This window comes from Lagenorhynchus albirostris, chromosome 2 (assembly GCF_949774975.1).
Source record: "Lagenorhynchus albirostris chromosome 2, mLagAlb1.1, whole genome shotgun sequence".
Lineage (NCBI taxonomy): Eukaryota > Metazoa > Chordata > Mammalia > Artiodactyla > Delphinidae > Lagenorhynchus > Lagenorhynchus albirostris.
The window spans coordinates 151,474,479-151,484,703 of NC_083096.1; the positions used below are offsets into that span (position 1 = coordinate 151,474,479).

Below are 10,225 nucleotides of genomic sequence, written 5' to 3' on the forward strand. Positions count from 1 at the left end.
AGAGCTGGCCTTGGAATCAGACGCACCCGATTGGAATCCCAGCTCAGCCATTAGGTCAGGTCATTTAACTCCTCAGAATTTCCTTATCTTGACAATGGGGATACTACTACTTTGCAGACTAGTCATGGAGATCAGAAGTGATGGTGTATAATAACTGGCATTCAGTAGGTGTTAGATGGCAACTTTTTTAAGTTTTATTTATTTATTTATTTTGGCAACATGGCATGCGGGATCTTAGTTCTTCAACCAGGGATCGAACCTGTGCCCCCTGCAGTGGAAGCATGGAGTCTTAACCACTGGACCTCCAGGGAAGCCCCTGGCAACTTCTATTAGGGAGCAATTCATACATGCAAGTTGGGTTACTATTATGTTTAAACTATTTTGTATGGAGATTTTCAAGGAGCAGGAAAATGTATATGAAATAAAAGTGCTTTGTAAACTGAAAAGGATCCTACAAAATGTCAGGGAACTGTTTAGGAAGTCGTCTTTTATGGTCAGAAAAAATACAGGCTTTGGGTTTGGGTAGAAGTAGGTTAGGTTCCTGACCTTGCCACTGACTTGCCATGTAAGCCTGTTTCTGCATCTGTCAAATGTGGGTAATTCTTACTTCACAGGGTTGTTGTGAGAATAGGATGATGACTGGCATATCCCTTCCTGGGTAGGCGGCAAGATCCCATGTGATAGGTCAGGTCATCAGCAGTGCCAGTCACATTCTGCCAACTGGTTACAAATGAGGAGGGCCCCTCACTCTGGAAAAGCAGGGCTCCAGATTGGCAAGAGAGATAGAGAGGGGTCTTTTGTATTTGTTGGAGGAAATCTGGATGAACACTAAACCTCCATGCAGAAAACACTGAAAACTGCCACGTGGAGCCAGGCCTTCAGAAGGGCAGAAAGCCAGGCACGATCCCTAACGAGCAGTTCACTTAGGAACTGCACTACTGCTACTAAGGGCAGACCTTAGGTTCATCTTGTCCCACCCTTCACCCACTATTCCCTGTCACTGTCATTTTTCCTAGGCACTGAATAAGTGTCAATCAATAATCAATCTAAAGCTGAAAAGGTTCTCATGCTTGGCACTGACATCCCACAGGGCAAAGGGTCCAGGGCTGTATCAAGAGGCCACACTAACTCCCACTTACAGGGAATCACTTGGTCCCAGGCCAGCCCCCTAAGTGGCTCCTCCTTCAGAAGCCAGCAAGGTGAATGTAGTGAAAGAGCATCAGCTCAGAATCAAGGGAGGCCCAGGTCTGAACTCTGGCTCCGCCACATACCTGCTGTGCGACTTCACAGCGAATGACTTCACCTTTCCTCACTTGCCTCATCTTACTCCCTTGTGGTTGCTTCGACAACTAAATGAGATAAAGAATGTGAAAGTGACCTGCAGAATCCAGGGCACAGAGTGCATGCTCAGTTAATATTACTTCCTTCCCTTTCCCCTTCCTCTTCACAGACCTCAGAGTCAGCTGCTTCCTTTTGCTTTTCAGAGCAGCCACCCACTCTTTCTTGGAATTCAACTCCCTTCCAGAGTGGCTGTGGTGCAACCACCTCCCCACTTCTTCGATGCCCCCAAATAAGTACACGGGTCCTTTTCATTAAAGGGTTTTTACTGCTAACCCTGGGGAAACAGATGCACGTTGGGGCGGGGGTGACAAGTCACAAACAGGAGGGAGTGTGAGGGTCCCTGGATCATGGCTCCTTGAGGGCTTCCCTTTCATTCCGAAAGTAGGACCTCAGACCTCTTCTCTGGGCCAAGGGAGCCCCATTCTCCCCTGCTCCTCCCAGCCCAGCTGAGGCACAGCAGGTGGGAACTAGTGGACCACGGCAGTGTGCCCTAAGCGGTCCACATACTATACAGAGGACCTCCAGACAGTGATGCCCACCTCACAGGTACTTCCTCAAAGGCCAGGGGACAGTTGCCCAAATGATATGAGCATGTCCTAAGCCTACCTTATTTCTCTTTCACCCCAAGGAGGTGAAGCCAAGACGGGGTCCTCTGACTTTCTACCACAAGAAATCGGCCTGGAAAAAAAGTGAAGATTTTTACTCAGAGTCCCTTCTCAGGACTTCCTGGAGATCCTGGCTTCAGAGGTAACAGAAAACCATTCTCCAAAGTGGGAGGAAGGGCTTGAGGTCAAGGGGGCAGCAGGAGATCCTAAAGATCTTTCTGCACTAGGTTGGGGTCCCACGCTCTGCTCTCTCTCTTCCTCGCCCTCTTCAGCTGGAATCTTTCCCAGCCTGCTCTCCCTGGTGAGTTTTCTGGTGGCGGATGAGATTGGAGCTGCGGGAGAAGTGCTTCCCGCACAGCGTGCACCGGTAGGGCTTCTCGCCCCTGTGGGTCCTCTGGTGCGCCCCGAAGTTGGAGATGTCGCTGAAGGTCCGCCCGCACTCGGCACACTCATAGGGCCGCTCACCCGTGTGGGTGCGGTGGTGCACGCCGAAGCTGGAGCTGTTGCTGAAGCTCTTCCCGCACTCGCAGCAGATGTAGGGCGCCGGCTCCAGGTGGGTCCGGTAGTGCACAGCCAGCGCCGAGCTCTGGCTGAAGCTCTTGCCGCAGATGTCGCAGTGGAAGGGCCACCTGCCCAGGTGGTCCTGCTGGTGTGTGGTGAGGTCCGAGTGCCGCCGGAAGCTCTCCTCGCAGTTGGGGCACTTATAGTGCTTCTCCTCCAGGTGGATGCGCTCGTGCCGGATGCGGTTGGAGCTTCTCGAGAAGCTCTTGCCACACTCAGAACACTTGTAGGGTTTCTCGCCTGTGTGGATCCGCTGGTGTGTTCTCAGGTTGGAGGTATTATTGAAGGTTTTGCCACACTGGGCACATATAAAGGGCTTCTCATCAGCCTCGTGCCTCGGATGAGCAGAGAGGTCCTCTGGCTCTCCAGCGGGGACAGTGACGTCCTGCGGTGGCTTCTCTGGAGAGAGCCCTTGTGGCCCCTCTGGCAGGCTTGCTTGCCCATGCTCTTTCTCCCCATCTGGGATCCAAGAACCCTCTGAGTCATCCACTCTCCATGGCTTATTACCCCGTTCCCCTTCCTCAGGCAGGTGCCGTTCTGGGCTCTGCTCCTTCTCACTGCCCATCTCTGAACCCTGAGAATGAACACAAATGGCCAACACCTTTATTCCTTGGGTCAGGCCAGACCCCAGGGAATCTTTCGTCCTGGTTGAAGGGGTGGGTATACACCATCCCTTTGGAACCATCCGTCAGAAATAACCTCAATTAACTGGAATACTCGGATAGAATGCCTTTACTTACTTTCAAGTGACAAACTTTCACAGATATTTAAAGCTACCCACCAGAGCAAAAAGAAGGCCCCAGCTTTGTCCAGCCCCAAAAGATATTTGTATGATTTGCACAATGTCACTTTTCTTAATACCACAGTCTAGACTCGAATTCACCTACAAGTAAAGGAGCTTCCATTTGGGGATGCGTTCGATTTTTCTGCCTAACTGTTAAGTTAACTGAAATTCCCATTATGTTTAATCGTTTCTGAAAAGGCTTCCTTAAAAGTATCCCCCTATTTGCCTGTTTTCAAAATGAAGAGAACAGAATCTCTAATTCTTGAGGCTTTCCTACTCGTTTACAAGGCCCAGCTTTGAATCCTCTTACGTGTACACTCCTCCCCTTCCCCAGACCTCACCATAGTCTAGCAAATAAAGGCTTAACATCTGGGTCCTCCAAGACCCACTGAGGGCCTAGGCTGTGTCTGTTCTGATTGGTCAGTACCCACTTCCACTCAAACGCCACACACAGCAGTGCATACACAGACAGTCTCACACATAGACTCACACCACACACAGCCATACTCACATACCAACACACTCAGCCACTCTCACAACACACATACACATCACGCAGTCACACATACACAGTCACACGCATACATACCACACACACCCCTCCCACACACAGAGCCACATTCATGGCTATCCAATTACACACCATACACACATCCAGCTATGCTCACACACCACACAGTCTCCCAAACACACATTCCCTGCCCCCCCCACACAGAGTGCCCAACACAGGGCCTACTTATGCAAACATCAGCAAACGCTTGCTAAGCTGCATAGACTCCTTTGAGTTCTGACAGCCAAGGACAGGGAATGAGGGGAAGAAAGTACTGATAAGAGGAGAGTGGTATTTCCTCTGAACCTTGAAGAAGTAACAGCATTTCAAAAGGCAGCGTGGGCTGGTGGAGATACTGTACAGAGTGACATGAACGAAGGGATGAGGGAGGGAAGCACAATGATGGGGCATTGATGATGGAAAATGAAAGCTTCATAATTGCTCCAGGTGGGGTCTGGTAATGGAAGGGACACCGACTAAATTTAGGGTTGGATCCCTATAGTGACACATACTGTCTTTACAACTCTGCAAATTACTCAACCACTCTGAGCCTCAACTTCCACATCACTAAAATTGTGATACCAACAGACACAGCAGGACTTTGTTAGAGAAAATGCCTATAATATGCTCAGTGTAAAGTGTGGCAGTACTAGTCATTCAGTACATGACAGCTGCTACTACAATTGTTGAAGACGCTACATGCTAGCCCTGTGAAGAAGGCAAGTATGAAAAAGATCCCTTACATGATCTTGTTGGGAAACAGAAAAAATTCAATTAAAAAATGGTACAGTACATATAATCTAAAATGTGAAATACGGACAGTACCTTAAATCTTTAAGGAGTGGGAGGTCAGCAAACTTTCTGTAAAGGACCAGAGAGTATATGTTTAGTAAATTTGGGGGGCCATAGGATCTCTGTTGCAGCTCTGCAACTCTGCCATTGTATCATAAAAGCAGCCATAGAAAATCTGTAAATGATTGGGTGTGTCTGTTTTCATAAAACTTTATTTAAAAGCAGGGCAGGGATAAAGATGTAGACATAGAGAATGGATTTGAGGACACGGGGTGGGAGGGGGAAGCTGGGGCGAAGTGAGAGTAGCATTGACATATATACACTACCAAATGTAAAACAGCTAGTGGGAAGCAGCATCATAGCACAGGGAGATCAGCTCGGTGCTTTGCAATGACCTAGAGGGGTGGGATAGGGAGGATGGGAGGGAGGCTCAAGAGGGAGGGGATATGAGGACATATGTACGCATATGGCTGATTCACTTTGGTGTACAGCAGAAACTAACACAGCATTGTGAAGCAATTATACTCCAATAAAGATCTATTAAAAAAAACAAAAGGAGGTGAAGTATAATTTACCAATCTCTATTAGAGAGTGCTTTTTCAAGAATCTAGATAAGTGATGTGAAAAATAACAAGCTTGCTTCACCTTCAAAAATGTAAAAAAAAATCAGGAACAATTTATTCCGATACTTATTCACTGTCTCCTGACCATCCTTTTAAAAATTAAAACCCCTCCAAAAAAATAAATTAAAAAATTACGACCCCTTCCCCTTCACTCAGTCTCCCCTGCCCCACAGCACTTCTCAACTCCTAACAATGTTTTTTATGTCTATTATTTAGTATCGGCCTCCCCCTGCAAAACGTAAGTCCCATGAGGGCCAGGTTCTTTGCTTTATTCATTAATATAACCCCAACTCCTACAGCAGTGGCAGTCATACCTAGTAGATCCTTAATAAATATTTGCTGAACGAACTGAGTGAAGGCCGGGCCTGTCTCCAGAACCCATTTCATGCCTACTTGTGTCTATTCTCACCCACTATTCCTTAACAGTCTCCTAATTTCTGCCCACTTCCTCCTTTATGCACCCACAGAATCTTGTACTTGCTTTTACAGTGATTTGCAATTATCTGTTTACATGTCTATTTCCACTATTAGTTTATAAGCAACTTGAGGGCAGGGACTGGGTCATTCTGGTAATCTCTCCAGCACAAGGCCTGGTGCTCAAAACTTTTTTTAAGTACAAGGGAATGGATATGATCTAATTTACTTCCTACCGCTGCCCATCCCACCTAGGGCTCCAACATCTGTCTTTATGCAATGAGCTACATGGCCTCCATTCACTACCAATCCTGCTATCCTGAGAACCCACAATATACCAAGCTGTGACTCTACCCACGGCTGAATGCTGGGTCAAAAAAGAGCAAAAAGATTTAAGATTATAGTCACCACCCTAAAAGAGTTTATGGTACAGTGCAGTGAAATAGGCCATGAACTCCAGAAACTCATACAGTGTAGAAGGTTAAGTTCCAGTGGAAGCAGGGAAATCGTAATTTGCCCAAGGGCACACAGCAAGTGAGTGGCAGAACTGGGAGCCATGCCCATCACTCCAAAGCCAGTGCTTTTAAGCACTACACCAGTATCGGAGGAAGAGGAGAGAAAGAGGGAAGGAAGAAAGGAAAGAAGGAACAGTGCCACGGTAGTTCTGATGACACAGGCATATCTCCCTGAAGAGCTCAGAGATGAGCAGCTTGACGGAAAAGGTGGTCTTTGAGCTACGACTTGCAGGAGGGGTAAGCAACGTTGGGACTTACCGAGATGGGGAGCCCACCATCTACTGAGAAGACAGTGGCAGGTAAAGTAAAGAGGCTCTTACATATTACATTTCAGAGATTTCAGAGGAGAAAGGGGCCCATGGGGCTTGTCTTCCCAGGAGGCTCAGAGGTACAGGGAGGACCAAAGGTGGAAGGGACTGAGGCAGTGGTAAAGGAGCCAAGTCTAAGAAGTTAGCGCCAAGAAGGTGGGGTTGTTGATCACTGATGCTGAAGGCCAAAGGCCTGGGTTAGAGGGAAGAGGCCAAGCTGGAAAGCGGGCTGAAGGGCCTTAGTTCGGGGTCTTTGGGATCAAGTCGAGAGCTGGCGGGGGAGGAAGGGGAGAGAGGAGCTTGGAAAGATCAGGGAAACTGTGTTAAAGAACTGGGAATTGTACAGTGGGGGTGGATAAGGGGTGAGAGATAGAGAAGGACCAAAAGAGTCAGAGGGTCCGAGGAGACTGGTCAGGGGACCCGGCCCAAGAGGCCGGGTCGTGTGCAGCGGGGCGGAGTCTGAGGGCACGAGCATTGTAGAGCACAGGAGCTGGGTTCAGACTTGCCGACGGGCTTGGGGCCGGGGCGGTGGGAGAAAAGAAGCTGACCCCAAATGTATGGTCAGTGGAAGCGGGGCTGGACTACTCAAAGGCCAAGAGAAGGGCGGGAAGGTAGTGGTTTGGGGCCAGCAGTCTGGTCGTGCAGGCCGGGGGAAGGGGTCAGGAGTTAGGGCGGAGGGACCACAGGGGCCCGTTTGCTCCCCACTGGGTCCGGGGAGCAAAGCCACAGCCCCAACTGCCCGGTGAGAGGGAAGGGGCCACGTTTAGAGTTCCCCGCGACGCCATGCGCGCGCCCCCCCGTCCCCCCGCAACCGCTACCCCGGGCCCGACGCCGACCAACCTAGCTCCAGCCGTACGGTCAGGGACAGCACCGCCTCGGGTGGCCGGGGGAAGGAGTCGGAACCGGAACCCTGAAAGGATCCGCCCTGCCTCTCCAGGACTGGTTCCTGAGGGTTGCCCTTCCTTGCTATTGGCTATACTGGCTGCCACAAGGCAAGAAATTCGGGCAGGGTCGCCAGTAAGCTTTGGCCTCGGGCGTGGCCTGCTGGGAGTTGTAGTCCTGTGGAAGATGGTAGCCGCAGAGAAGAAATTTGAGTTTAGAATTTAGTGGTGGAGACTGGATTCCCTCTAAGGTCGTCGGATTTCCTTCTGCGCTCTGGCGTTAAAAGCCCAACGTTCAGGGCCACCGGTCTGGGAAGTTGTAGAATTTGTAGAGCTAACTAACCTACATGACCTCCAAGGGGTTATGAATTCAGAGCTGCTTGTTTACTCTGAGCTGGCGACCGTTGATGGTCCTGTAGACACCCCGCGAAGCCAGAGTCCCGCGCCTCACTGGTGGTAATTTAAAGCCAAAGGATTGTGGAACTGGAAGGGAGTCTATTTATTTATATTGATGTACAGTTGATTTACAATACTGTGTTAGTTTCAGGTGTACAGCATAGTGATTTGGGGTAGTTGTTTGCAGATTATATTCCATTATATAGGTTATTACAAGATATTGTGTATAATTCCCCGTATGATATAGTAAATCCCTGTTGCTTATCTATTTTTTGGATACTAGTTTGTATCTGTTAATCCTATACTCCTAATTTGTCCCTCCCCCTGGAAGGGAGTTCAAAGATCAACTAATCCAATACATTTGTCAGAGAAGCTAAATGTTCTCTGTCCAAGGAACCACCTCTGGTTTCCCAAAACCCCTGCGCAGGGTTTTTTCTGAGTGCTGTTTAATTAAACCTGACTGTAGTTCGTCAGTTCAGACACAAGACCACTAAGGCACATCCAGGATTAGGATTTTTTTTCCAGGTTTAACTTAAAAAAAAAAAAGTCTAATTAATCAAATATGTATGCTAAAATTCTACACGCCTCTCATATCTTCAAGGTATTTCAGTGCAAAGAGAAAACGGTATTGTCTTCAGAGCTAGATACACTAGATTTATGCTCCCAGTTCTACTACCTAGCCATTTAGAGCATTATTTCCTTATTGTAAGGATTAAATGAGTCAGGACTTCCCTGCTGGTCCAGTGGTTAAGACTCCACGCTTCAGCTGCAGGAGGCATGGGTTCGATCCCTGGTCTGGCCTGCATGGAGTGCACTGCAGCCCCCCAAAAAAAGAAGAAGAAGAAAAAGAGTTAACATATGTAATGCTTCTGCCTCCATAAATGTCAGTTCTCTTTCCTGCTGGTAAGTTTCCTTGGGTGCAGCCAATGTGAATAATGTGAATTAGTTTTAAGACTGGGATATTCACAAAAGTATGTTTGAAATTTAATATGGATGAGTGAAATGTAAATACCCCATACACGCTATTACTTTATAAACTGATATAAATGAAATACTGAGAAGGCAGATGCAGAAATAAAGCTGTGGCTTTATTTTTAACTGTGGTTAAAGCTTGCATGGGTGGAATCAGGCTGTTCAAAACCAATCCCATAAGGTGCCCTTCTCTTACCAGCCCAAAGCCTTTCCCCACAACTTCTCATTCACAATGAAAATAAGAGCATGCCAAACAATGAATAACAAACTTTTATTTAAGGACTGTACAAAAGCAAACAAAATATTCCATTCAGGAGCTGTGATGGTTAATTTTACTGGGCCATAGGGTGCCCAGATATTTGGTCAAACATTATTCTGAGTATTTCCTTTAGGGGTTTTTAGATGAGATTAACATTTAAATCGGTAGATTGAATAAAGCAAATTGCTCTCCCTAATGTGGGTGGGCCTGATCCAATCAGTTGAAGGACTAATGGAACCAAATAGCTGACCACCCCCCAAGTAAGTAAGAATTCTTCCTGCCTGACAGCCTTCAGACTGAGTCATCAACCTTTTTCCTACTTTAGACTCAAACTGAAATATTGGTTTTTGGGTCTTAAGCCTGTCAGCCTTTAAACAGGAATTACACCATGGGATCTCCTGGGTCTTGGGCCTTCAGACTTGGATGGGAACTAAACCATTGGCTCACCTGGGCCTCCAACTTGCTGACTAACCCTGCAGATCTTGGGACTTGCCAGCCTCCATAATGGTGTGAACAAATTCCTTATAATAAATAAATATATATATATTCTTCCTGCTGTGTGTGTGTGTGTGTGTGTGTGTGTGTGTGTGTGCGTGTGTGTGCGTCTGTATACACACATATAAAATATATATTCTGGGGCTTCCCTGGTGGCGCAGTGGTTGAGAGTCTGCCTGCCGATGCAGGGGACACGGGTTCGTGCCCCGGTCCGGGAAGATCCCACATGCCGCGGAACGGCTGGGCGCGTGAGCCATGGCCTCTGAGCCTGCGCGTCCGGAGCCTGTGCTCCGCAACGGGAGAGGCCACAACAGTGAGAAGCCCGCGTACCGCAAAAAAAATAAAATAAAATACATATTCTGTTTCTCTGGAGAACCCTAATACATGCACTAAGAGAACTTCTGACAGACACATAGAGCCACTTTCTGTTGGGCAGAACTGTGCACCCATCTGCAAACTGATAGCCAACATCACCACAGAGAGGTCAGATCACATATGTGGTGTGACTTGAGAGTGATTAGGGTTCTTTCTGAAACCCACACCAAAAAAGCAAGTTCATTATTTTATCCTCACACCTGGTCTACCAACTTCCTATGTGAGATCAATACTCTCTGATCTAAGAGGCTGTTTGCTCCACTAATAGTCAAGTTTTCCAATATTATGGTCTTATAGAACAAAAGCTTCTGCACTGGTGGTTAAAACTGCCACTTTTTCTAGCTGGGCCTCTCT

The 10,225-nt window shown here is 47.7% G+C and overlaps 1 protein-coding gene across 7 annotated transcripts in view; it reads right to left on the bottom strand.

Annotated features, from left to right (window-relative positions):
• The window catches only part of ZNF691 (zinc finger protein 691), a 46,893-nt gene extending 39,507 nt beyond the window's left edge, over positions 1-7,386 (bottom strand). For 3 of the 7 annotated variants that reach the window (XM_060140329.1, XM_060140327.1, XM_060140328.1), the window contains exon 1: positions 1,948-4,214. In XM_060140329.1, the coding sequence (XP_059996312.1) occupies positions 2,215-3,192 (978 nt within the window). In that variant the 5' untranslated portion in view covers positions 3,193-4,214 and the 3' untranslated portion in view covers positions 1,948-2,214. Of the gene's footprint in view, positions 1-1,947; positions 4,215-4,666; positions 4,832-7,333 lie in introns of those variants that run through there. The other 4 variants (XM_060140332.1, XM_060140330.1, XM_060140333.1 and 1 more) reach the window with 4 other exon arrangements.
• Positions 7,387-10,225: the final 2,839 nt, after the last annotated feature.